Genomic DNA, 27353 nt, shown 5'->3' on the forward strand with positions numbered 1-27353 from the left:
GGAGAGGACTTGGGCCGTTTTAGGGGGACGAAGGAGAACACCTTGTAACACACACACACGTGCACATCCCTGCCGCCTAAGAGCAACGCCCCAAGCGGCTCGCACGACACCCTACCGAGACCCAGGACTAGCTCCCTCTCTCCCTTAGCTTGTAACCCCCTACTACGAGCACTTCGGTGCAAGGAATACAAGATCGACCTCTCAGACTGGACGTAGGGCCTTGATTGCCTGAACCAGTATAAACCTTGTGTCTCTTTGCATCACCATCTGGAATTGGGAGCATGCAGAATAAATTCACTGGTTGGTTGAGGACCCCCCGGTCCGAAACACCGACAGTTGGCACGCTAGGTAGGGGCCTCTGCGTGTCAGTTTTGTCATCCCAGCAGGTTTTGGATGGCAGACCCCACACGACCACTGCGTCTTGGCACCATGGTTTGGTTCGGGAGCCTAGAGTTCATGTCTCTAGGGCATGAGTACGACATGGTACTCCTCACCCCTCGAGCCCCACCGTCCGACGATGAAGTTACGCAGCGGCAGCCTAGGCGCAGGCGGCGCTCGGGCGGCCGCTCTCGCCGCGCTCACCAAGCACGACACGAACAAGGCCACCCCGACGCTACGCAAATCCAGGGCGGCACGCCACCCCCCGCCGATATCCTACGACCAGCTGTTGACACAGGGTCCCTGGCTGGGGACCTATCTAGCCTGAGCTTAGACAAAGGAAAGTCGCCTGTGGCACGCAGCGACGCCCAGTCGTCAAGCTCTGCTCCACCACTCCGTGAAGAATTGACCCCGGCGGGGCAGAATCTGGCGACGGCACCATCCCCATACCCCTTTGGGTTGAGAAATGCCGCCGCCTCTTACGCTTATGCTTACACTGCCACTCACAAGCATCCCTCGGAACGCCTCCAGCGTTTTGCTCTTGACCTGAGCACCCACGCTGACTCCTCGGATGAGGACGAGGCATGGCCCGGAGTGGATTTCTCTGGACTCCATGACCCTGGGGCTTTGCGCCAGTTCTTAGCCGCAAGTGACTACTGCTTCGGCTACTCTGACTCCAATGATGAAGGCACCTACAACCCCACTCACGAGTGTTTTCACGTCGGGCTCGGGATGTCGAGGGCGGACGAAGAGGACAAGGGGGCAGGTAGCCGTTCCCCGCTTTGCCTAGGTGCGGGCGTCGCCACACCTCCACGCGCTATCCTACTGGCCGCATGAAATGAGAACGTCGCTCTTGCGTGACCTCAGCGCCCAGACCTAGAACAGCTCCGTGAGCTCTAGGCCAAGGTCGAACAAGACCAACTCCTTCTATAGTAGCTTCGAGACTCTCTCGAACAGGAACAACGAGGTCACGGTGAAGGCGGGGGAGCCCGATGGAGGGCCCACGATGTGCATCACTGCATCCATGACGACGAAGGGAGTGAGCAACCCCCAGTCTTCAATTGCGCTAGCCAGAACATCATGGCTACGGCAATGCTGGTCCGCGCAATGCCTGAGCCTTCTACCATGGAGGGGTGGTGGGTCCACGGTGAGCTCCGGGATCTCCTAGAGACCACCGCGGTTCAGCAGGCCGAGAGTTCCGCCTCCCGACGGCATGGGGGCGCCTCGAACCTGCCCACGACACCGCCTCGATAGGATAGGGAAGCCCCAGCTCGTCCTGAGCCCGACCGAGTGCCGATAGCCCATAGGGTCCCCATGCTTCTGGACTGCCTCAGCAATCGACATGAGGTACAGGGAGACCATAAGGTGGTCAGCAGGCGACGACGCCACAACAACGAGGGGCCCGCTCGGGGCTACCACCCACACTGAGGCGGTCGCTACAACAGTGGGGAGGACCATAGTCCTTCCCCTGAACCGCCAGGCCCTTGGGTCTTCAGCAGGGCCATCCGCGCTGCTTTTTTCCCCGCCCGGTTTCAGCAACCAGCCAATCTCGTGAAGTACAGCGACGAGACCAACCCTGAACTCTGGCTTGCCGATTACCACCTGGCCTGTCAGCTAGGTGGCGCGGACAATGACCTGCTCATCATCCGCAACCTCCCCTTGCTCTTGTCAGACTCAGCGCGAGCCTGGCTCAAGCACCTTCCTCCTTCGCAAATCCACGACTAGCGCGACTTGGTTAGGGTCTTCGTCGGAAACTTCTAGGGCACATACAGGCACCCTGGGAACTCTTAGGATCTTAAGAGCTATCGCCAGAAGCCGGACGAGTCTCTCCGAGACTTCATCCGGCGCTTCTCCAAATAGTGCACCGAGTTGCCCAGCGTCGGCGACTCGGAGATCGTCCAAGCTTTCCTCTCCAGCACCACTTGTCAGGACTTGGTTCGAGAGTTAGGTCGGAACGTACCGCGCTCTGCTGCCACGCTCCTCGACATTGCCACCAGCTTTGCCTCAGGTGAAGAGGCTGTTGGAGCCATCTTCCCCGACACCGACACCAAGGTAAGCGGAGGGACGAGGCCCCCGAGGCCTCAGCCTCCTACCTCCCCAAGAGAAAGAAAAAGGGGCGCCTAGGGAAGCAAGAGGTCCTAGAGGCTGATCTGGTCGTGGCCGCAGAATGCAAGAACCCCCGAGGCTTCAAAGGCCCTAGGCCCTTCGACGACATGCTCAAGAAACCCTGCCTTTACCACCAGGGCCCAGTCAAGCATGATCTCGAGGATTGCACCATGCAACGGCGTTACTACGCCAGGCTTAAGCTCCCCAACGATGACGCCAAGCAGAAGGGTGCCGGCGACCGGGACGAAGACAAGGATGATGGGTTCCCTAAGGTACGCAATGCCTTCATGATCTTCAGTGGGCCCTCGGCATGCCTTACGGCGTGGCAGCGCAAGAGGGAACGCCGAGAAGTCTTCTCGGTTAAGGTGGCCACCCCCTAGTACCTCGACTGGTCTCAAGAGGCGATCACCTTTGATCGAGATGACCACCCTGACCATGTTCTGAATCCCGGGCAGTACCCACTGGTTGTCGACCCGATCATCGGCAACACCCAACTCTCCAAGGTGTTGATGGACGGAGGCAGCGGCCTCAACATCCTCTACGCCAACACCCTAAAGCTCTTGGAGATCGATCGGTCGAGGCTCCGAGGCGACGTCGCACCCTTCCACGGCATCGTGCCAGGGAAGCGCATGTGACCCCTTGGGCGCATCGACCTTCCTATCTGCTTCGGCACCCCCTCCAACTACCGCAAGGAAGTCCTCACCTTCGAGGTAGTCGGGTTCAGGGGAGCCTACCATGCCATCCTGGGGCAGCCGTGCTACGCCAAGTTCATGGCAGTGCCCAACTATACCTACCTCAAGCTCAAGATGCTAGGCCCTAGCGGTGTCATCATGATTGAGTCCACGTACGAACATGCATACGACTGCGACGTTGAATGCATTAAGTACGCCGAGGCTCTTGCAGAGGCCGAGACCCTCATTGCCCACCTCGACCAACTCAGCGGCGAGGTGCCTGACTCCAAGCATCGCATGGGGGCGTTTGAGCCTGCGGAAACCATCAAACTCGTCCTGGTCGACCCCGCCTACCCCAACGACCGAGCGCTGAGGATCAGCGCCACCCTCGACATCAAATAGGAAGCCGTGCTCGTCGACTTTCTCCGTGCGAATGCCGACATATTCGCATGGAGTCCCTCAGACATGCCGGGCATACCAAGGGAGGTTGCCGAGCATGCCCTAGACATCTAGGCCAGATCTAGACCTATGAGACAACGCCTACGCCGCTTCGACGAGGAAAAGCGTAGGGCCATCGGTGAGGAGATACAGAAACTCTTGGCGGTCAGGTTCATTAAGGAAGTGTCCCACCCAGAGTGGTTGGCTAACCCCATGTTAGTCAAGAAGAAGAAGAATGGGAAATGGAGGATGTGTGTAGACTACACCGCTTTGAACAAAGCCTGTCCAAAGGTCCCCTTCCCATTACCTCGAATCGATCAAATTGTTGATTCCACTACAGGGTGCGAGACCCTGTCTTTCCTTGATGCGTATTCTGGTTACCATCAAATTAAGATGAAAGAGTCTGACCAGCTCGTGACTTCTTTCATCACACCATTCGGCATGTACTACTACGTGACTATGCCTTTCGGCCTCAGAAACATAGGTGCCATGTACCAGCGATGCATGACCCAGGTCTTTGGCGACAACATCGGGCAGACCATCGAGGCCTACGTAGATGACATCGTGGTCAAAACCAGAAAGGTCAAGGATCTCGTTGATGACTTAAGGATAACCTTCAAATGCCTTAGAGAGAAGGGCATCAAGCTCAATCCCGAGAAGTGTGTGTTCGGGGTCCCCCGAGGCATGCTCTTGGGATTCATAGTCTCGGAGCGCGGCATTGAAGCCAACCTAGAGAAGGTCTTGGCCATAACCGGCATGGGACCAATCAGAGACCTCAAGGGAGTATAGAGGGTCATGGGATGCCTTGCGGCCCTAAGCCGCTTTATCTCGCGCCTCGGCGAAAAAGGTTTGCCCCTGTACCGACTCTTGAGAAAATTCGAGCATTTTTCTTGGACTCCCGTGGCCGAAGAAGCCCTCGACAGACTCAAAGCACTGCTCATGAATCCTCCCGTCCTGATACCCCCGGCCATGGACGAGGCCCTCTTACTCTACGTCGCCACAATGACCCAAGTGGTCAGCGCCGCCGTAGTGGTAGAGAGGCAGGAAGAGGGGCATACTCTGCCCACCCAACGACCTATTTATTTCATCAGCAAGGTGCTCTCCGAGACCAAAGCACGCTACCCCCACATCCAAAAGCTGGTCTACACCGTGGTCCTAGCCAGGCGCAAACTGCATCACTACTTCGAGTCGTACCCAATGACTGTGGTATCATCTTTCCCCCTGGGCAAGATAGTTCATAACCAGGAGGCCTCGGACAGGATAGTCAAGTGGGCTATCGAGCTTATGGGGGAAACCTTGACCTTTGCGCCTCGAAAAGCGATCAAGTCTCAGGCCTTGGCCGATTTCGTGGCCGAATGGACAGATACCCAACTGCCACCTACTCAAATTCAGACGGAGTGCTGGACCCTGTACTTCGACGGATCCTTGATGAAGACCGGGGCAGGCGCGGGTCTGCTCTTCATTTCGCCCCTCGGAGTACACATGCGCTACATGGTGCGGCTCCACTTCGCCGCCTCCAACAATGTGGCCGAATACGAGGCCCTCATCAACAGCTTACAAGTCACCATCAAACTTGGGGCGCGGCGCCTCGATGTCCGAGGCGACTCGCGGCTCATCATAGATCAAGTGATGAAGGAGTCAAACTGCCTCGACCCCAAAATGGAGGCTTACTGCAAGTTGGTACGACGCCTAGAGGACAAGTTCGATGGTCTCGAACTAAATCATGTCGTGCGGAAGTATAATGAGGCCGCCGATGAGCTAGCAAAAATGGCCTCGGCACAGGCCCGGTCCCCCCGAATGTCTTCGCCAGAGACCTCCACAAACCTTCCATTGGCTACACCTCGGCAACAGAGGAGGGCCCACCTATGGAACCCATGGCAAAGCTCGATGCCCTTTCTACTACCGAGACCCCCTCGACCGAGCCCGAGGTCATGGAAGTCAACACCGAGCCTCCGCAAACTAATCAAGATGTGGATTGGCGAGTCCCATTCCTCGATTGGCTTGATTGGGGGGAGCTTCCTGACGACAGAACCAAAGCGCGACGGCTTGCGCACCGAGCCAAGACCTACGCCCTCTACAATGACGAATTGTACAGGCGAAGTCCCTCAGGTGTCCTCCAACGGTGTATCAGTGCCAAGGCGGGCCAAGCCCCGCTTTGGGACTTACACGCAGGCACCTGCGGGCACCATGCGGCGCCTCAGACGCTTATAGGGAACGCTTTCCGCTAAGGGTTCTACTGGCCGACGGCGGTCGCCGACGCTACCAAGCTAGTACACTCCTGCGAAGGATGCCAGTACTATGCTCGGCAGACACATCTCTCGGCCCTAGCCCTACAAACCATCCCCATCACATGGCCATTTGCCATGTGGGGGCTCGACATGGTCGGGCCTCTACAAAAGGCCCCCAGGGGCTACACCCATCTACTGGTATCAATCGATAAGTACTCCAAATGGATCGAGGCTCATCCGATCAATCAAATCAAATCCGAGCAGGCGGTGCTGTTCTTCACCAACATTATCCATAGGTTTGGGGTCCCCAACACCATCATCACCGACAACGGGACGCAGTTCACCGGCAAAAGTTCCTGACATTTTGCGACGACCACCACACCCGTGTGGCCTGGTCAGCCGTAGGACACCCAAGGACCAACGGCCAAGTAGAGCGTGCCAACGGCATGATCCTACAAGGCCTCAAGCCAAGGATTCACAATCGGTTGAAAAAGTTTGGCAAGAAATGGCTCGCCGAACTCCCGTCGGTCATCTGGAGTCTGAGGAACACTCCAAGCCGAGCCACGGGATTCACGCCTTTCTTCCTAGTCTATGGGGCCGAGGCCATCCTCCCCATCGACTTGGAATATGGTTCCCCGAGACTGCAAGCCTATAACAAACAAAGTAACCGCACCACCCGAGAGGACGCCCTTGATCAACTGGAGAAAGCCCGAGATGTCGCGCTACTACACTCGGCCAAATACCAGCAGAGCCTACGGCGCTATCAGGCTCGACGTGTCCGAGGCCGAGACTTGAAGGTAGGCGACCTAGTGTTGAGGCTAGCACAGAGTAACAAGGGTCGCCACAAGCTGACCCCGCCATGGGAAGGACCGTACATCATCGCCCAAGTGCTGAAGCCCGGGACCTACAAGCTAGCCAACGAGAAGGGCGAAGTCTTCACCAACGCTTGGAACATAGAACAACTACGTCGCTTTTATCCCTAAATTTCCAAGCATTGTATATGTCGTTTCTCGAAATACAATTAAAAAGCGTTCTTTAGTTGGTCTAACTTTTTGAGAAACCCCCCGAGCCCATCGTAGGCCTCGGCAATATAGTAACACAGCAAGGGAGACTCGGTTCTACATCGGTAGAACCAAGCCTCCCTCGAGGGCTAGATAGGGGACCCCCCCTAGGTGTCCCCTAGGTCCCACGCACCATTCTTCAATTGTTTTTCACAAAAATTCCTATGCCAAGTCCCTAGCAGGCTCTGACGAATCAGTTGTAAAAACTCCTCGGACCAAGGTCTATTTCCTAAGCAAGAGGCCGGTAGAGTCGCAAGACGGCCTACGCCTCTGGGCTACGGCACTCCCTCACTACCTCTCGCTCAAGGGACGGCTTAGGCCCCAAGGGGGTGTTTTGCAAACGAAATCTGATCAGGAGCAAAAAAGGGCAGAGGCTCGGAAACATAAGAAAAACAACTAAGAAACACAAGTACTTCAAAAACAAAGGCCTCGACGGCCACAAGCGTTACAATACAAAAAATAACCCCTATTCTATTTTTACATAGCCCCTGGGGCCTAGATCAAGGCGCAGGGCCTTCAGCACCGGCAGATGGTAGGGGAGGAACCACCTCCTCTTTGAAGAGCGTCGCCAGTGCCGTGCCAGGGCCTTTCACCGCCTCCATCAGCTTCGCGACCGCCGCGTCGGCCTCCTCGTCATCATCAGGCAGAACACAGCCATCACTGATGGCCGGGAGGTCGACGCCAAGGTAGTGAGAGGAGATGATGGCCAACGCTCGCTTGACACCCGTGTGTAGTGCCCCTTGGAGCCGCTCGCGCATCTGGCTGCTCAGCGCAATCAAGCGGCTCCCAAGGGAGCTACCTGACTGAACCCCCTCGACCTCTAAGGCCTCACAGGCGGAAAGGGCAGCACGTTTCAGCGCCTCATGCTCCCCGATCTCGGTCTCGAGCACCGTCTGCACCGTGCTAGAAGCCTCGGTGGCCTGAATGATCTCCGCCTCTGACTCTGCACCACGGAAAATGGAATGAGGTCGAGCGAGAGAAAGAACAACCTAAGTTAGGGACGGAAGCCCACAGAACTCACCCTTAGTCTTCTGCTCCCAGCGTTGGGTCTCGGCCTGACAGGCCTTAGCCTTCTCCTTCAACCACTGGGCCTCGACCCTAGAGGCCTCGGCCGCCCTGGAAGCTTCACTTCCCAGCTCTGCGTCATATAAGGAAGTCAGGGAGCGAACATAAGGAAAAGGAAACAAAACAAGGGGACTGGAACTCACCCTCGACCGCCCCCTTCAAACCCACAGCCTCGATTTGCGAGGCCTCAACCGCAGCAAGGGCCTCATTCAGAGCGCCTTTTGTTAGCCAATGCGCACTCTCCTCTGCCCCCAGCTGCTCGGCGAGGGCCTTGCCCGAGGCCGTCGCTTCTTCGGCCCAGGACCTGAAGGCATCCTGATCGCTGACCGCGCGGGTAAGCTCCTCCTCCAGCTCCTTGACCCGCGCCACCAAAGGGGTGAGCTGCGTCTGGGCCATGGCCACCTCAACCTTTGTGTCGGCACAGCGAAGGCGGAGGTCCTCCACCTCCGCGCTTCGCGCCGACAGAAGCTCATTAGTGTCGGCAAGAAGGCCCTTCTGCCGCTGAAGCTGGTCCTAGATGCCCCTCTCCCACCAGAGAAAGACCGACTTCCTGAGGGACTGGGTCTTGAGCTCTTGAGGAAATAGAACAGAGGTCGTCGATTACGACAAAACCGAGAAAAGAACGACGTCACGCGAGAAAGGAAACACACGAACCTAGGCGACCCCGGGCAGTTCATCGGCCACCACGGACAAGGTCGTCCGTAGCGACCGCTCTGCCAGCTGGCGGTATTGCTCAAAGGTGCCCCACCGCCCACCCTCGGCTGCGTCCTCGAGGGCGAACAGAGGCTCCCCCTCAGGGTCATCCCGGCTCCGCCACAGTACCCGCGGGTGGTCCCACCCGCAAGGCTTGGGTCGCACCCGCACGAGGGCCGAACTTCCCTCGTCCAAGATCGACGCCGGCTGTTCCACAACACCGACGTCCTCGGTGTCGACCACCTCCTGCGCCCAGGAGGTATCGTTGGAAGAGATTGGATAGACCTCCGCCTCCCGGGCGCTCTCTCGTAACAACGGTGGCCCTTGAGCCAAGGGCGCCACCGAGGCCTCCGCCGCCTTCATCTCCGCCTCCTGGAAGGACGGCCCTCGCCGCCTTCCTCTTACCCAACATGCCCATCGGCTTGGTAGTATGCCCCGCCCGGAACAGATGGAGCCACAACTCCCAATGGGGAGCGATCCCTAAATACCCCTTGCAGACAGCAACAAAGATAGCCGCCTGAGCGATGGAGTTGGGATTAAAATTGTGGAGCTCCACGCCGCAGTAGTGCAGGAGTGCCCGCATGAACCGGTCCACCGGGACACCGAGGCCACGCTCGTGGAAGGAGACGAAGCTCACGACATAGCCGTCGTGAGGCCTCGGCTCTGGCTCGCTGTACGGAGCAATCCACTCCGACCTAGTAGGGTCTATCACCGGGCGGAGGAGCCCACCATCGACAAGCGACTGGAGCATCTCCTCAATGACATCCGACGGATCCTAGGGGTCCGCCTCGACAACGACGATGTCGCCGGCCATGGGTGCAATGGAGGAATCGGGTGCGGCGGTGAGTTTTTTCTCTCCCTCCCACGCTCTCGCTTTTTCTCGCTTTCTCCCTAGGCTCGCTCTTCTCTCCTCTTCTTCCCAGCACCCGCTGCTCTAGCGACGGCATGATGAAGGTGGTGCTAATGTAGGCAAGGTAAGACAAGGAGGGGTGAGACTCCTCAGGTATTTAAGCAGGGAGGAGGCGAAACGAACGGGCAACGAAATCGGGGAGGTTTTCCCCCCATCCGACGTAGTTAACCACGAGCCGATTTCATCGGCCCACGCGCCCACGTCTCCTGCATTAAATGCGAGGACAATTACGTCCCATCCACCACGTCACGCTTGGCCACTATGGCAGCAGGCGTTGTTTCGACTCCCCATGAAACCGCCTCAAAAGGCGCGCCGCCCGCGCCGAGCCAATAGGGAAGATATTCCTTGCGGCCTATTCCTTTCGTATGAAGGAACCGAGCTCTGAACCTATTACAATCCAGGGGTTCGAAGGCTGGGCCCCAAAAGGGTTTTGACAGCCGCCCTAGGATAACAGAGTCAGGGACGACCACGAGTGAGCCTATACAGGGCCGAGGCCCAAGCAATCGAAATGCTTGGGACGCCCAAAGTCATGTCCGAGATCAGGGGAAAGTCTCCGAATGGGATCCCACCGTAGGGAGGCACCGAGCCACCGAGGCCCAGCGAACGGCCTTGGCACCCACTAGAGAAATCCTCTGGTACTCTTGGAGTATGTCTCTAGACCGCTAGCCGTCCCCTAGCGAATGGGGTACGGGCCTCCACTCGGACTACCCGATAACAGCTCACCGAAAGTGCCACCGCTCGTCCCCATCGAGGGTAGCGAGGCACATTCCACCCCTCCTTCTGAGTGAAAAGGAAGCGTGAGGGTCACACAAAAAGTCAGGGGAACCCCCGATGGCCTTCTTGTTTTATGCAGAGGCTAGGGGGCTCTTCCTGCAACCTTGCCGAGACCCAACGACCCCAGCTCACACTCAAAGGGGCTCAGCAAAACAAACCCTCCTTCCGAGCAAAAAGGAAGCGTGAGGGTCGTACAAAAAGACAAGGGAGTTCCTAACGACCCTCTCACCCTATGCAGAGGCTAGGGGGCTCTTCCTGCAAATACGTCGAGACCCCACAACTCGGGCTCACGCCCAAAAAGGGCCTCGGCAAACAAACCCTCACGCATGAGGGGCGTATAAAAAGTCAGGGGAACTCCTGACAGCCCTCTCGCTCCGCGTAGAGGCTAGGGGCTCTTCCTACAACCTTGCCGAGACCAGAATGGGCTCGGCAAACAAACCCTCCGTCCGAACGAAAAGGATATGTGAGGGGCGGATGAAAAAGTCAGGGGACCCCTGACCGCCCTCTTGCTCCAGGCGGAGGCTCGGGGGCTCCTCTTGCACCCAAAGACCAAGACAAACGGTCCAAGCCCACGCTAGAGGTTTCATTACAAAACACGATAAGGGGCACCGAGCCCGTTACGGTCCAGGGGTTCGAAGGCTGGGCCTCCAAGAGGTTTCAACAGCTGCCCCAGGGCAACAGAGTCAGGGACGACTTCAGGGCGAGCCTACGAATGGCCTAGGCCTGAGTGAACAGTCGCTCGGGGCGTCCTAAGTCGTGTCCGAGACCGACAGGGAAGTATCCAAATGGGATCCCACCGTAGGGAGGCACTGAGTCACCGAGGCCCAGCGAATGGCCTTGGCACCCACTAGAGAAATCCTCTGGTACTTTTGGAGTACGTCTCTAGACCGCTAGCCATCCCCTATCAAACGGGGCTCGGGCCTCCACTCGGACTACCCGATAATAGCTCACCGGAAGTGTCCACGCTCGCGTCCATCGAGGGTAGCCTGGCACATTCCACCCCTCCTTCCAAGCGAAAGGAAGCGTGAGGGTCATACCCAAAGTTAGGGGCCCCTGACGAACCTCTCGCTTCGTGCGGAGGCTAGAGGGCTTTTTCCTGCAGCCTCACTGAGACCCCCGCAACCCGAACTTACGCTTATGGGCTCGGCAAATGCAATAAGAACTACTCGCTCAAACACAAAAATGGAGAAAGCCCCTGGAGGAGTAACTTCACTCCTCTAGGGGCTCGGGGGCTACACCCGGCGGGTGCGCTCGCACGCACCCACCGGAACCTCAAAAAAAAAACCCCAATTCCTACGGAGCAGGTATAAACCCAGCCTCGGCAAACCCTCAGGGAGAGTGCACGCACTCCCCCCGAGGCTCGGCGGCTACTGTCGGGTACCTTAGAACGGGGTACCCCAAGCAAACGTCAAATGGGTCGCTAAAGTCTCATCTAAAAAATAAAGCTAGAAGGTAAGCCATGGGCCCCTCACCCGCCACGACCGAGCCCACTAGGTCCTCCTCCTCCTCGCCCCGAGCCTCGAGCAGGAGGTCTCAGCATCCTGACACAAACTCCGCCTCGCGCGAGGCTCTCCAGGGAAGGCCTCGGCAGGGAACGCCATCTCCGCCTCGCCCGAGGCTCTCCACGGAAGGCCTCGGCAGGGGGTGCATTCTCCGTATCGCGTGAGGCGTCTCGCGCAAGGCCTCGGCAAGGAGCCCGATCTCCGTCTCGTGCGAGGCCTCATTCTCTATGTCGCTCGAGGCTGGGTCGTCAGCAGCCCGCCACCCTCTGCCTCGACCGACCCTCCAGACAGCGCGTCATGTCTCATTAATGCTTCAACCACTCCCGCAATCTCAGCCAGACGATGGCTCAACGCCACAGAATGGCCGACGGGACCCAAGGTCGCATCAGCGCCATACCAGCTGGGACAGGGCACGGTGGGGATTACCAGCCACTGTGTCCTAACGTTGTGTCCACGATCAGCGCTATACCGGCTGGGACAGGGTACAACGGGGATTACCGGCCACTGTGTCCTAACGCTGTGCCCACAATCAGCCGCCCACTCAAGGCCTCGGCATTGTACACCAAGGTCTTGGCTATCTTGGGGTTCGCGCCTGCCGAGACCCCTCGACCTCGCGCACAGTCCGTCCATAGTGGCTTGCATGTTCACTGCCACACCCACTCCGAGGCAGTCCCGGGGCTCCCACGACGCACAGGATCTGATGGGACGACCACACCACCCCAATGCTCCAAGGACGGACCACTCCAACGACCACGCCGCCATAGGAACAGGCTACAGGGCCCAGACATGCCGCCTCTGTTCACACGACACCGTATAGTGAGCTCATGTACCATCCTTGTCCTCCCTTTAGGCTATAAAAGGAGAGAACTTGGGCCGTTTTAGGGGGATGAAGGAGAACACCTTGTAACACACACACACGCGCGCACATCCCTGCGCCTGAGAGCAACGCCTCAAGCGGCCCGCACGACACCCTACCGAGACCCGAGACTAGCTCCCTCTCTCCCTTAGCTTGTAACCCCCTACTACGAGCACTTTGGTGTAAGGAATACAAGATCGACCTCTCAGACTGGACGTAGGGCCTTGATTGTCTGAACCAGTATAAACCTTGTGTCTCTTTGTATCACCATCTAGAATTGGGAGCACGCAGAATAAATTCACTGGTTGATTGAGGACCCCCCGGTCCGAAACACCGACACTAAGGTATAAAAGATGGACCTTTAAAGCGTGATACCAATCGGAGTACATCAATATACCATCCTTAGCACCATAGTTAGCTCGATACCACTTAGAAATAAAATCACTAGATAGCCTATGCATGCTAGTTTTTTATTTCATTATTCAAACCTACAACTAGCATACACCACACAAGCATGGATATTGAAATTTAAAACTTGTGCCATGCAAGCAAACATATGAAATGCACATTCAAATGCACCATACAAGTTCATGAGCTTGCTCCCCCTACTTGTGTGCTCAAAATTTTAATTGATCCCTTTCCTTTGTCATATCTCTCCCCCTATGTCAAATTCTTCCCCCTTGTTGTCTTTTCACTATCTTAGTACACTAATATCTTTGTTTTTCTCCCCGTGTACTAATATCACTAATATTAATATCTTTGTTTTTCTCCCCCTTTGTCATCAATGACCACAAAAGTTCAAAATATAGATAGGTCGAGATTATTAATGTCAATCAATGGGGTGAGGATCATTTTCTCAAATTTGGTCCAATCTAGATCATTTGCCAAAGATATTTAACTCGGTTTGATCCAAGGACAAGCTTCTTCATACCTCCAAATAAGGGTTATCTTGTACCATGTTGAGTTAAACACTTAGAGCTTATTATCTAGACCAAACACTAGGTTTATAAGCCCACAAACATGTCATATGCTATCACTAGATCAAAATAAGCATTGAAGCAATAGTGGTACCACACAATCATAAAAATCATTTGATTTTCATTAATGAGCCTATTTAATGTGAGAGATGACTAGATGCACTAAATATATCCTTAGCAAGGATGTATGCCATGCCAATCAACTTTTACCTTGGATTGCTCGAAGGAGAGGCATGTCATATAACTAGGGAGGTGCATCAACACATATTTGAGAAAAAAACAATATGTTCAACTCATTTCTTAGCTTACAAAACCTTTTCTCATCCAATGCTTGGTGAATATATCGGCAAGTTGATCTTCGGTGCCTACATTCTTAATGCAAATGTCCCCTTTTTGTTGGTGATCTCTTATGAAATGGTGGCGGACATCAATATATTTTGTTCTTACATATTGAACCGAATTGTTGGTTAACTTGATTGCACTCTCATTGTCACATAGCAATGGCACTTTCTTGAACTTGATTCCAAAGTCATTCAAGGTGGTCTTCATCCAAAGTATTTGTGCACAACAACTACCGGCGGATATGTATTGCCAGCGTCCGGTCCGCTCTGTGAGGCCCTGTCTTTTCTATATATAGGGCGTCGGTGGCACCGGCGGAGTGTCCGTCCGTGGAGTGCGGACAGTCCGACAGTCTCAATGGTCATCAATATATTTAAGTAGTGACCGAACGTGCTGCTCAAAGTGACTGGACATAAGACCCCAGTGTCCGGTCATTTCCAGTAAGGTAACAGAAGCAAAAAATCACGACCGGACGCGTCTGATCATGCTCGACCGGACTCACCCAGCGTCCGGTCACTCAATGTCTCCTCTATGTGCCGCCACGTCAGCGGGACCGGACGCACCCACTCAGCGTCTGGTCGAAGACCGATGCCAGTGTCTTCACTGCTTCTACTAACCGGACGCGCCGGTCTAGTTGAGGCCAGCGTCCGGTCCACTCTGTGAGGTCCTGTCTTTTCTGTATAGGACGCCGGTGGCACCGTCAGACTGTCCGCACTCTACGTGCGGACACTCCATCGGTGAAGTTCCTAACCCTTGCTCAAATGTGCCAACCACCAACTATATCACCTTGTGCACATGTGTTAGCATATTTTCATAAATATTTTCAAGGGTGTTAGCACTCCACTAGATCCTAAATGCATATGCAATGAGTTAAAGCATCTAGTGGCACTTTGATAACCGCATTTCGATATGAGTTTCACCCCTCTTAATAGTACGACTATCGATCCTAAATGTGATCACACTCACTAAGTGTCTCGATCACCAAAACAAAATGGCTCCTACCATTTATACCTTTGTCTTAAGCCTTTTATTTTTCTCTTTCTTCTTTTCAAGTCCAAGCACTTGATCATCACCATGACATCATCATCATGTCATGATCTTCATTTACTTCACCACTTGGAATATGCTACCTATCTTATGATCACTTGATAAACTAGGTTAGCACTTAGAGTTTCATCAATTCACCAAAGCCAAACTAGAGCTTTCACCACCACTAATGAATGAAGTTTTGTAGGGATGCATCGAACATAAAAAAGAATTACACTGCACATATTTATATCCCTTTTTGTGATTATGTACACTCAAAAGTTTCTACATACAAAATGTGTCGAGGTGAAAAAATGCTTAGAGAAGCTCCAATGTTGGCTAGAATCAAACCGTTGGTTGAAAAAAGTGAACCGAGCACACTGGAGCATTCAGACGTTAGATGTCAGAGGCAAAACCGCACTCTACAGTTGGTTCACACCGAGAAGTATAAATAAACTTTTTCTGATGCCACCACCCGTCTGCTCTTGCCAGCATCGTATAGATAAACGTGATTATTTAATTCCATTCGGGTCCCACAGAGCCAACGCTCGTTGGAGGCATTAAACTTTGTTTGCGTTCGGCTTCATCGAATTAGACGGTTCGACATGACACTGGAGCCGCTCTTATGCCTCAGTCAAACACACACTAAAGTAGCCTCACAAAAAATGTTGTCTCCAAAAAAATCTATGGAACCAACTGGTTGTTGTGGTTTTGTCCACATGTGGACATCGGTTCATTGGTCGTTGCTGATTTTCTCGCTTGTAGACGCCTAAATCAACTAGGCATTAGCATTAGCTTGTGGGTGAGGTAATTGCCGGTTCTATCCAACCGCTGATCATCCACATGGTCAACTATTGATGATTTGTTAGGGCTGCTATGAGCATCGATTTGAATGCCCTGTAAGTTCTTTGCAACATATCTAGTTTAAGAAGTAGCACCAATGCATTATACTTTGACCGTTTAAGTGTATAATGACCAAGTTTCCTTGGGAACATCCATGTATAATATATATAAGAATGCATTTATGCAATTATTTTTGACTACTTATGATCAAGTGGAAGTTAAAATTTTCTATACCTAAAACATGTTGAGGTAGCAAATTTACAATGCCTACGACTCGTTTGGATACTCCCTAAAACAACCTCACAAAATACCTCTATTTTGATAAAAAAGTCTCGTGAACCAATAGGCTACCATGGTTTTTGTCTCGCATGTGGGTGCAAACCAGTTGGCTGTCGTGGGATTTCTTGTGCCTGGCGGCGTTGGCGTCGAAATGAACTAGGCGTTAGTGTTAGCTTGTGGATGAGCCAATAGCCGGTTTATATCCAAACACCGACCATCTGCACGGTCAACCATCGATCCATTGCTAGGGCTGCTATGAGCGTCGATTTAGATGGCAAATGATTTTTTTATAACAAATCAGAATTAGAAAGTAGCCAAATGCATTCTTATATTATGCACAACCTATTTTATCTCATACCAAATATATGTACGTGGTTTTTATTGCAGCGACCCAGTAGTTTGTTGGAAAATTAATAGAGGTTGGAAAATGTTTGCTTACATGATCAAAACTTCACATGTTAAAATAATCTTCCCAAAGAGTATCGCTTACTGCGTTAGACACAAACATTTTTGCAAGATTGTGCTTTGTACAGTAACTTGAAAAATAAAATACTTTTGTAGCCAAAAAGATATTATTTTACTGTAGAGCTGAGGACCACATATGGCATGTGGATGTATAATATCTTTCAACCTAGTATATATCTTCTCTATGAGTCTATATATACTATTTTTTGCTGCAACAAGAAGCTATTTCGGCTGATTCAATAGTATTTCTGTGAGAGAGAATAAACCGAAATAAACACAAGCCTGCTGAAAAGTAGATGTACTGTACAAAAGAGAACATATTCTATCTGAAGTCATGATCAAACTAGTACAGTACACGCCTAGAAAGCTGGGTAGGTGGACTGGGTGCGCCTACCACGAACCCGCCCCGTTCAAAATTCGAAACCGGCGATGCGCCAGAAAGCGATGGAGAGAGAGAGAGAGACAGGCAAGAAAAAGGAGTTATGGGTACGAGGAAGGATGACGTGGCAGCAGGGAAAACTTACAGTATCCGGCTCCCCAAATGACCGTTCCACCCCTCACCGTCCCACGATCAACGTGGGCCCCGCAACCACCCCCAGTTGCTCCGCTAACCCCCCGCGCCGAATGACGGGAACACCCCTCCCTGGCTCGCAAGCGACCGCGCGACCGCCGTTTTTCCGCTTCTGTCCTCACCAACCGAAATTACGGGGTTACCCCTGGAGACCCGATGTGACAGTGGCATCTGCGTAAATACAGTGGCTGCGCCGAGGGCGTTACCGTCATTGCTCGGGTTGTCTGGGTTGCTATATAGGCCTCGTTGGTTTAGGCTGAGCTTAGTTTCCAAAAAGTTTTTAAAAAAAATGCTAAGTAGCTATTACATCGAATTTTACGATATGTGTATGGGGTATTAAATGTAGATGAAAAAAATTAATTACACAGTTTGGCTGTAAATTGCGAGACGAACGTTTTGAGCCTAATTAGTCCATGATTGAACACTAATTACCAAATAAAAACGAAAGTGTTACAGTAGCCAAATTCCTAAATTTCGTGAACTAAATACAGCCTTAGAGGAATTCTAGAGTAATTTAAAGAAATTTGTAGGAATTTATGAGAGAATAATACTGTTTAGAATGAAAAAAAAAAGGAAGCAGATGGATGTAAGAGCACGCACGGCGAAGTATTGGGGACTGCTCGAGGTGGCTATAAAACGCGGTCCAAAAAAACCAAAAAGGGCAGAGGAAAAAAATAGAGTGAGAGAAGTTTTCGGAGAGAGAAAGTAAGCGAGAGAGAAGAAGGGAAAACGCGGCGGCTGGAGCTGAGGTGTGGAGACGGAGGCAGCGGCGGCGGCGCGGCCAAACCCTAGCCGACGGCAGCGCGTTCGAGGCGAGGCCCTCTGTAGGCGCCGCCTGGCGGCCGGATTCGAGCCGCCGGCGTCGGCAGCTGCAGATCGGCGGTCGCGCCGACGGAATCGGCGGGGATCCCGGCGGGATGGGCGCGGCGAGGCCCGTGCTCTGGTTGTGAGTTTGCTTGGTCCGTGGGTTCTGGCTCTGGGCTCGCGAGCAAGGTTCTGAGCTCGGCGTGGGCGCTTTGCTTGCTTGCCGTGGCTTTTTGGGCGGTTTCGAGCGGGTTTTGCGGGGGATTTGGGAGGGATCTGCCGGGAAGGCCCGAGGTTTAGGCGGGTTTTTGAGAGCTGGAGGCTCCGGCTGGGATCGGGGGAGCCATGTCGTCTCTTAGCAGGGAGCTGGTTTTCCTCATCCTGCAGTTCCTCGATGAGGAGAAGTTCAAGGAGACGGTGCACAAGTAAGTACTCGCCATGATCATGAATGAGGTTTTTGGAGCCTTGCTTTGCTGGGTGAGCTGGGATTTCTGATGCTTTTTGCGGTTGCCCGTGCAGGCTGGAGCAGGAGTCGGGCTTCTACTTCAACATGAAGCACTTCGAGGACCTCGTGCAGGGCGGCGAGTGGGACGAGGTGGAGAGGTACCTCAGCGGCTTCACCAAGGTGGAGGACAACCGCTACTCCATGAAGATCTTCTTTGAGATCCGCAAGCAGAAGTACCTGGAGGCCCTTGATAGGTGACCGACTCATCACTACGCTACTCTTGGTCCCTTGTTGTTGCCAAGGTTGTTTTTTTTTTGCTGAATTTGCTGTCTGTGTCACAGGCATGATAGGGCCAAGGCTGTGGAGATTCTCGTGAAGGATCTGAAGGTGTTCGCCTCCTTCAATGAGGAGCTGTTCAAGGAGATAACACAGCTGCTGACCTTGGAGAATTTTAGGTACGGTAACTTTCCTTTCAGAAGCAAAATGTTTAGTGCATTGGGCCGGTGCATCCAGATGTGATTGTGTATTGATGATCAACAGGCAAAATGAGCAGCTGTCCAAGTACGGGGACACAAAGTCAGCCCGGAATATCATGCTTTTGGAGCTCAAAAAGCTCATTGAAGCAAACCCCCTGTTCCGGGACAAGCTGAATTTCCCACCATTCAAAGCTTCCAGGCTTCGCACATTGATCAATCAAAGGTGTTGATTGTTTAGTCACACATATTGATTTTGATGGTTTAATTTTGATATGTTTAATAACACATTGACTTCCTTAAAATATCAGGAATGCAATTTGTGAACAGAAATTCTATGGTGTTCTTTGGTATCAATTCAATTAGATTGTATGGTAGAATTTAATTTTTATGTGCACAACTGATATAAATCAAATAGTTCAATCACGGAACTGCTACTTGTGTAGGTTTACTATTTTTGTTCTTTATCTTCTTTTTGGTTATTCTGATGCCAAATGATGTGTTTCTTTGACTTCCCTTAGTATTTATGGATGGATAAGGTGACAGTTAAATGTAGTCAATGCTTCCTTTGTTCATTTGACTTGTTGGAATTTTATTGCTCCTGGTTGTCCAGCACTACAGAATCTTCTTGATATGGTTCTTTTGGGATTGTTTTCACGTGATTTGGACATATCTACCTGTTTATCCCAAGTAACCAGCTTTTATCGACAATGTGCAAAGAAATTTTATCACTTTATAGCGGCTCTAGCTTTAGATGCTTATGTTATAGCAGATACCATCCTTTTTTTTCCTTATTGTAAGGTCGTATCCATACATGCAGCAATTTGTATTTCTCTACTTGTTATGCCTACAAGTCTAACAGTGCTTCCAGAAGCACATTTCGTGCATGTAAAAGGTGAGGCTAACTGGGCTTTATTTCTTTCTTTCTAATGCCTTTCAGTCTGAACTGGCAACATCAGCTCTGCAAGAACCCCAGACCAAACCCTGACATCAAGACACTCTTTACTGATCACTCTTGTGCTGCTCCTACCAATGGAGCAAGAGCACCTCCACCTACCAATGGTCCGCTTGTTGGATCCATCCCTAAGTCAGCTGGATTTCCACCAATGGGTGCTCATGCTGTAAGTATTATCACAAGCAGTCCATTTAACTTATCCTGACTATTGATTGCTTATACTGCTTCAATGTTGCAGCCATTTCAACCTGTGGTGTCGCCATCTCCAAACGCAATTGCAGGTTGGATGACAAATGCCAACCCCTCTTTGCCTCATGCTGCTGTTGCACAAGGACCACCTGGTCTTGTTCAGGCTCCAAACACAGGTATGTTGAAAGTAATTGTGCTAAATGGTGGTTGTCGCTGGTGGCAGTGTTTGGCCCTTTCTGAACTTTCTGTTTGCTCCCAGCGGCATTTCTAAAGCATCCTAGAACCCCTACAAGTGCACCTGGCATTGATTACCAATCTGCAGATTCAGAACATCTCATGAAAAGAATGCGTGTTGGACAACCAGATGAGGTATTAGACAAACTCAAGACTGATTTGTGTTTGACCTCATTTTCTTTCTGTACTTTACATAATCAAACAAGCTATGATTCATTGAAACTATGACAGGTATCTTTCTCTGGTGCAAGCCATCCTGCCAATATGTACACACAAGAAGACCTTCCCAAACAAGTTTCTCGTACCCTTAATCAGGGTTCTAATGTTATGAGCCTGGATTTCCACCCTCTTCAACAAACCATTCTTTTAGGTACTTGCTGGAAACATGTCCCTTGATTATTGAACTGTTACTTTGGTAACTGTCCATTATGTTTACAGTTTCCTGACCTAAACAGTTGGAACAAATGTTGGTGACATTGCGGTGTGGGAAGTTGGTTCACGGGAAAGGATAGCTCACAAGACTTTCAAAGTTTGGGATATTGGTTCCTGTACCTTGCCTTTGCAGGTGACTACTTTAGTTATTATGTATGAGTTTTGTGCAGCTGGAAGCAGCTTGGCACCTTGAATGGTAGGTTTTCATCGACAATCTGTCACTGTATGTGCAGGCTTCGCTGATGAAAGATGCTGCAATATCTGTCAATAGATGTCTGTGGAGCCCAGATGGAACTATTCTAGGTATGGGAGTGTTTATTTCAGTGCTATTATTCACATTTGGCTATGCTCTTGTTAAAATAAGACGCTGGCCATTATGGTATACTTGGGGGTGTTCTATTTTTGTTTGAATCTTGATATGATGTTGTTGCATAATTGTGTTCTATTTTGTTTGGATCCTAATGGAGATATTGAATTCCACATGTTGCTTTTTCCAGGTGTTGCTTTCTCAAAGCATATTGTTCAGACATATACTTTTGTCCCTAATGGAGATTTGCGGCAGCAAGCAGAGGTGTGTGCACGTATTCTAATACTGATTGAGGAATAAATACTAACTGCCTTTAAGGTCCCTAACACTTTTGGAATTACAGATTGATGCACACATCGGTGGGGTTAATGATATAGCCTTCTCTCACCCTAATAAAACTCTATCTATCATTACATGTGGTGATGATAAACTCATTAAGGTGAGGATATTGTGTGATCTCTTGTTTTTTTCTCAAAACAAAAAAGAACATCTTGAGTATATTCGGACACTGGATTTGGCAGGTGTGGGATGCTCAAACAGGACAAAAGCAGTACACTTTTGAAGGCCATGAAGCTCCTGTGTATTCTGTATGCCCTCACTACAAGGAGTCCATTCAGGTACCCTTGGAATGACTTCAATGCTGATATTCTTGAAAATTATCTATTTATTTTGCACTGGCATTACGTTGCATTAGTATTCTGGCTATGTTTTTGAGAAAAGACATTTGTGTTCCCGTTTAGCATCAACTACGTCATGTCTATTGCTTTAATAGTCCCATTAAGTATCAACTACTCCATGTCCATTGCTGTAATGTTTGACGCATAAAGGTTCTGATATGCTTTATTTTACCATGACTAGTTGCCATCTTTCATGTTTTTCTTAATTTTAGCTCTGTCTTGCTCTGTAGTTTATCTTCTCTACTGCCATTGATGGGAAAATCAAGGCATGGTTGTATGATTGCTTGGGCTCAAGAGTTGACTATGATGCTCCGGGACATTGGTGTACTACCATGGCTTACAGTGCTGATGGTACAAGGTGAGACATAGAAAGTGTTAATATAGAGTTTAATATCTGCCGACGAGTAACAAATTATATAACTTCTTGATTCATTTTTGGTTTCACCCATTTCATCTGTTCACTTACGATTTTTTTCATGCAGACTATTCTCTTGTGGTACTAGTAAAGAAGGTGATTCACACTTGGTTGAATGGAATGAGACTGAAGGGGCTATTAAGAGGACATACAATGGCTTCAGGAAACGTTCACTCGGTGTTGTTCAGTTTGACACAACTAGGAATCGCTTCTTGGCTGCCGGAGATGAATTTCTTGTTAAATTCTGGGATATGGATAACAATAACATACTAACAACAACAGACTGTGACGGTGGACTGCCAGTAAGTATCTTCCCTTTTTTCTCTGTTACCATGCTGACCAGCCTCTCGCGAGTTATACTGGTTAGAGCAGTGTGCTCGGGGGTCTCCCCTTGCCGGTCCGCGTTCGAATCCTGGTACAGCTTCTTATTGCAATGCCCAGGGTACCTCTTGCCCCTGTGGTTGAGTTCTTTTTTCTGTTTCTATGCTGAAGCTTTTTGCTTAACATTGTTTTACTGATATTTTGTAGGCAAGCCCTCGTCTGAGATTCAATAGAGAAGGTTCATTACTTGCAGTTACAACAAGTGATAATGGAATAAAAATACTTGCCAACACTGATGGACAGCGCTTGCTTAGGATGCTTGAGAGTAGAGCATTTGATGGCTCTAGAGGACCTCCTCAACAAATAAATACCAAGGTAGTCATACATAAACTTTTCGTTCACATAATTTGGTTCTATTTACTTTTATTCTTCTGTCACACTGAAAATTTTGTTAGACCCTATGAGCCTATTTGTTCAGTGCTGCAATTTGCCACAAAACTCAGGCAAGCATGTCTATCCTGGGCAAGTACTCACTCTAGTCAACAATAAGTGGGCTCTCTGTAAATTTTGACTACTATTTTTTTTATATAACACCTGCAAAATATTAGCAAATATATACTTCTGTGAAACTATTTTTCGAGACAAATCTACTCATATTACTTACAATAAGTATTCTGTAGTTAATTTGGAATTGTTGACTTCAGACAACCTCAAAACGTCACTTATTTTTGACTGGAAGGAGTATCTTATTTTCTGCATCTGGAATTGTTATTAGCTACTGTCATAGGCATAATTTCTTGACAATTGTTGTACATTTGTGGTGGACGAAAGCTAATTGTTTCTTTCTCCCTCTGGTGCATTGGGAAGATACACCAGAAGGAGTGTTAAGTAGTCATGTAATTCATCTGACTGTACTTCACCACTTCCCTGCCTTCTTTTGCTTTCAATTTGTGCTGGAAATTTAGTGAATATTGACAAGGTTTGTTGTTAGCTTATTCTCATGTTTGGTTTTATTGCAGCCTTCAATTGTTGCCCTTGGTCCTGTTTCAAATGTCAGCAGTCCTATAGCAGTAAATGCCGAGCGACCTGATCGGATCTTGCCTGCAGTGTCGACAAGTGTCTTGGTGAGTTCCTTCTGCCTTTATCATCCTCTCTTGCTTTTCATTATGTAGGTTTGCTAAAGGTAAAAAATTCGCAGGCACCTATGGATCCAAGTAGAACTCCTGATGTTAAACCAAGAATAACAGATGAATCTGAAAAGGTCAAAACCTGGAAGTTGGCTGACATTGTTGACAATGGACATCTTCGAGCCCTGCATTTGACAGACACGGACACGAACCCAAGCAAAGTACGATATATTGTGATTGAGTTATACAGTTTAATCACGCATAATCAATCTGACACATGAGTTAGTCTTTATATTGATGTTCTAGGTTATGTAAATTTCTGATGGAGGTTATGTTTATTTCTTTGTTCCACAGGTTGTCCGTTTGTTATATACAAATAATGGGATTGCACTCTTGGCTCTTGGCTCCAATGCTGTTCATAAGTTGTGGAAATGGCAACGGGGCGACAGAAATCCTAGCGGCAAGGTTAGACCAGAGAATTTTACTTTCTTCAGTTTTGATTGCAATCTTGTGTTCCTGCTTTCTGAATTTGTTATTTGTGTGTCCTGTTAGTCTACTGCATCTGTTGCACCTCACCTGTGGCAACCAGCAAATGGGATTCTGATGACAAATGACACGAACGATGGCAACCCAGAAGAAGCAACCGCCTGCATTGCATTGTCCAAAAATGACTCCTATGTTATGTCTGCCTCTGGTGGCAAAGTCTCTTTGTTCAATATGATGACATTCAAGGTAGCTGTCCTTTTCAGTGCCACACCATAATTTTATTCGTTTCGTTTCATAGATGTCCCTGAGTCGATGGTAGTTGTAGTTTGCTGCTGATAGCTTCTGATAAAAAAGTGTTATTCCATGATCGCACCATTGCCAATCTCTGACACTAAAGCTTGGATCTGGGATCTCTGACAGGTCATGACTACTTTCATGGCACCTCCGCCTGCTGCAACTTTCCTTGCATTCCACCCACAAGATAATAATATCATCGCTATTGGAATGGAGGACTCTACCATCCAAATCTACAATGTCCGCATTGATGATGTATGCTATCGTCTCTTTTCCCTTAATACGAAACAAAGCGTCCATTATGCAAATTATGATGTTTTAATTTAGCGACTGAACTTTATATTTGACTTATAAGACTTACAAAACATGCTTCATCATTTGAATTGTGAAATGAAATTTGTTATGAATTATAAGCATTTATAATTTAACTAACATAGGGAATTGGTAGTCAAAATAATTTAGTTAACATAGAGAACTTGTAGTCAAACTCTAGCCTACCCCAACTTGTTTGGGACTTAAAGGCTTTGTTGTTGTTGTTGTTGTAGAGAACTTGTAGTCAAAATAATTTAACTAACATAGGGATTTTTTTGTCAACTATCTATTGGAGACTGTTTGGTGAGTCAAATATTTTCATATTTAACTAATGGAAGTATTTTTTGTATTTTGGAATAGAGCTTGGTAGACCTTGTAATGCTATTTTTCATACTTGCATTACAATCAAATATTATACGAGCACTCAGTCCCAACTAGCTAACCTTCAAAGATTTAGCCATTTGGGAGTTTGTTGTATCATTAACTGCTGTAATCCTGAATCTTACACACTTTAATATATTTGTTTTCCTTTGCATATATTGTTGTAGTCTTTTTGTTAATGTGTCTTTAATCTTACATCAGGTCAAAAGTATGCTCAAGGGACATCAGAAGAAGATTACTGGGCTGGCCTTTTCTCAATCAATGAATGTGCTAGTATCATCAGGCGCGGATGCTCAGGTATGATAATGTGGATTTTGATCTATCATTTTTTTTTGTGAATACCAAGTTAAATGCTAGAAAACTACTTGCTTATGTTAGTTCCATTAATATACAAAACTTTGATTGCAGTCACTTTGACAAGAATGTATCTGTCTGTCTCTGGGTAATTGATTTCTTGTGTAAATTTTGCAGCTATGTGTGTGGAGTATTGATGGTTGGGAAAAAAAGAAATCAAGATATATTCAACCCCCATCAAACCGACCTGGCACTTTGGTTGGTGATACAAGGGTGCAGTTCCACAATGACCAGACACATCTTTTGGTAGTCCATGAGAGCCAATTGGCAATCTATGATGGAAATCTTGAATGTTTGCGCTCGGTTAGTTCGCCCAACTTCTGTTGATCTAGTAATGTTTTGGCTTTGCCAATTCTCCTATGGTGAATAAGATTTGATTCATCGATTTCTCTTCATTTCTAATCCAGGCATTTCTTTTTTCGTACCACTGGATATTCACATTTTCCATGAACGTGAATTGATATTAACAACTTGATTTCAAAACTGAGCTTTATTACCAGATTCATGATGCTTTTGCATGTATCCTATATATAATCATATATCAATATTAATAAATTGTAGGCTGCACAGTCTGTGCCTTAGTAATGCTATGATACCACTTGTCATAGATCTGTTTTTTAATCGAAAGATGGTATCAGTACCTTTAATGCTCCTTGAATTGCTACATTGGGTGTTCTGATCCTGCTATTAATTCTCTTGATATTTGAATATATACAGTGGTCTCCAAGAGATGCACTCCCAGCTCCGATATCAAGTGCAATATACTCGTGTGATGGTCTTTTGGTCTATGCTGCATTCTGTGATGGTGCTATTGGAGTCTTTGAAGCAGAATCTCTTAGGTTGCGCTGCCGGATTGCTCCTTCCGCTTACATTCCACCTTCAATACTAGCCTGGTATGAATGGATCACCTAAACTATTTGTTTTCAGTCTTTGTTGTGTCTACCATCCATTTTGCAAGTGACCAATGTCTACTTGCTGTTTCTGACCTGATCCATATTATCCAACAGTGCTGGACGGGTTTACCCGTTGGTAGTTGCTGCTCATCCCATGGAGCCTAACCAGATCGCACTTGGCATGAGCAATGGTAAAGTCCATGTGGTGGAGCCTTTAGATGGGGACCCAAAGTGGGGAACAGCGCCACCTCAGGACAATGGAGCGCACCCAGCAATATCAGCAGCACCATCAGCCACTACCAACCAGGCATCTGATCAGCCAACGAGGTGACTTGGTATGCAGTTAGGGCAAAGGATGGTAGGACCTGTAGGAGATAGGGAGAAAGGATAAACAGTTAGATTATCAGGGGAGGCTATATTTATCAAGTCCACAGCGTCTCTCTCGTGGCGGCAGCACAGGTGGTGAATGGTGATTGACAATGACATCGCTCTAAGTTAGGTTTTCGTTCTTTCGTGGCCCCGGAAATCCTGACCGCACCTGGCGCCGCCACATCTGAGGGGGATGGGTCTGCTGGCATCATCTTCCTCTTTTGTAAAGCTTTTCCTGCTGAGTTTAGTGGTACCTTAGATTGTCGTTCATTTCTGCTCTGTTCTTTGGGCAGCTATTTGTAGTGTAAAAATATGGTGGCATGTTGGATGGTGATATTATGCGTGCGTGGCCTGTGATGATGAATTCCACCATGGTGGCGGTCTATTTGATGGATGTTCACTAATCATGGCTCTAAATTGTTTTCGTGCCATTTGCGATTGTAGTCAGTGGACGACGTGGTGTGAGTTCATGAGATTGCTGGAAAGCTGTTTCTGGGTGTGTGAGTTGATTGGGTGTAGTCAGTGGACGACGGTGGAGGCTGATTGTAGGCTGCTATGAGCTGCGCCTGGCTGGTGTGTTCACCTCTTATTCATAGCTGAACAAGAGAGTACCAAAAAAAAAAAAATTCTAGTGGCTTTCCTGGAAATTGAGGAAGATTAGAGTGAAAAGACTTAGGACTTCCGACATTGACTCACTATACAG

The 27353-nt window shown here is 49.4% G+C and overlaps 1 protein-coding gene across 1 annotated transcript; it reads left to right on the plus strand.

Annotated features, from left to right (window-relative positions):
- The first annotated feature begins 17814 nt into the window (after positions 1–17814).
- Positions 17815–27054, plus strand: LOC136501580 (protein TOPLESS-RELATED PROTEIN 2). Its single transcript, XM_066497094.1, has 25 exons — positions 17815–18411; positions 18506–18685; positions 18773–18886; positions 18972–19130; positions 19845–20025; positions 20098–20224; positions 20308–20417; positions 20514–20652; positions 20738–20847; positions 20948–21017; positions 21212–21285; positions 21365–21460; positions 21543–21638; positions 21929–22056; positions 22181–22415; positions 22642–22809; positions 23454–23558; positions 23633–23782; positions 23916–24026; positions 24114–24293; positions 24468–24596; positions 25236–25331; positions 25506–25691; positions 26106–26281; positions 26396–27054. Exons 1-25 carry the CDS (start codon positions 18332–18334, stop codon positions 26610–26612), a joined length of 3417 nt encoding a protein of 1138 aa, XP_066353191.1. The 5' UTR covers positions 17815–18331; the 3' UTR covers positions 26613–27054.
- The last annotated feature ends 299 nt before the right edge of the window (positions 27055–27353 follow it).

The sequence above is a fragment of the Miscanthus floridulus genome, chromosome 13 (assembly GCF_019320115.1).
Source record: "Miscanthus floridulus cultivar M001 chromosome 13, ASM1932011v1, whole genome shotgun sequence".
NCBI lineage: Eukaryota > Viridiplantae > Streptophyta > Magnoliopsida > Poales > Poaceae > Miscanthus > Miscanthus floridulus.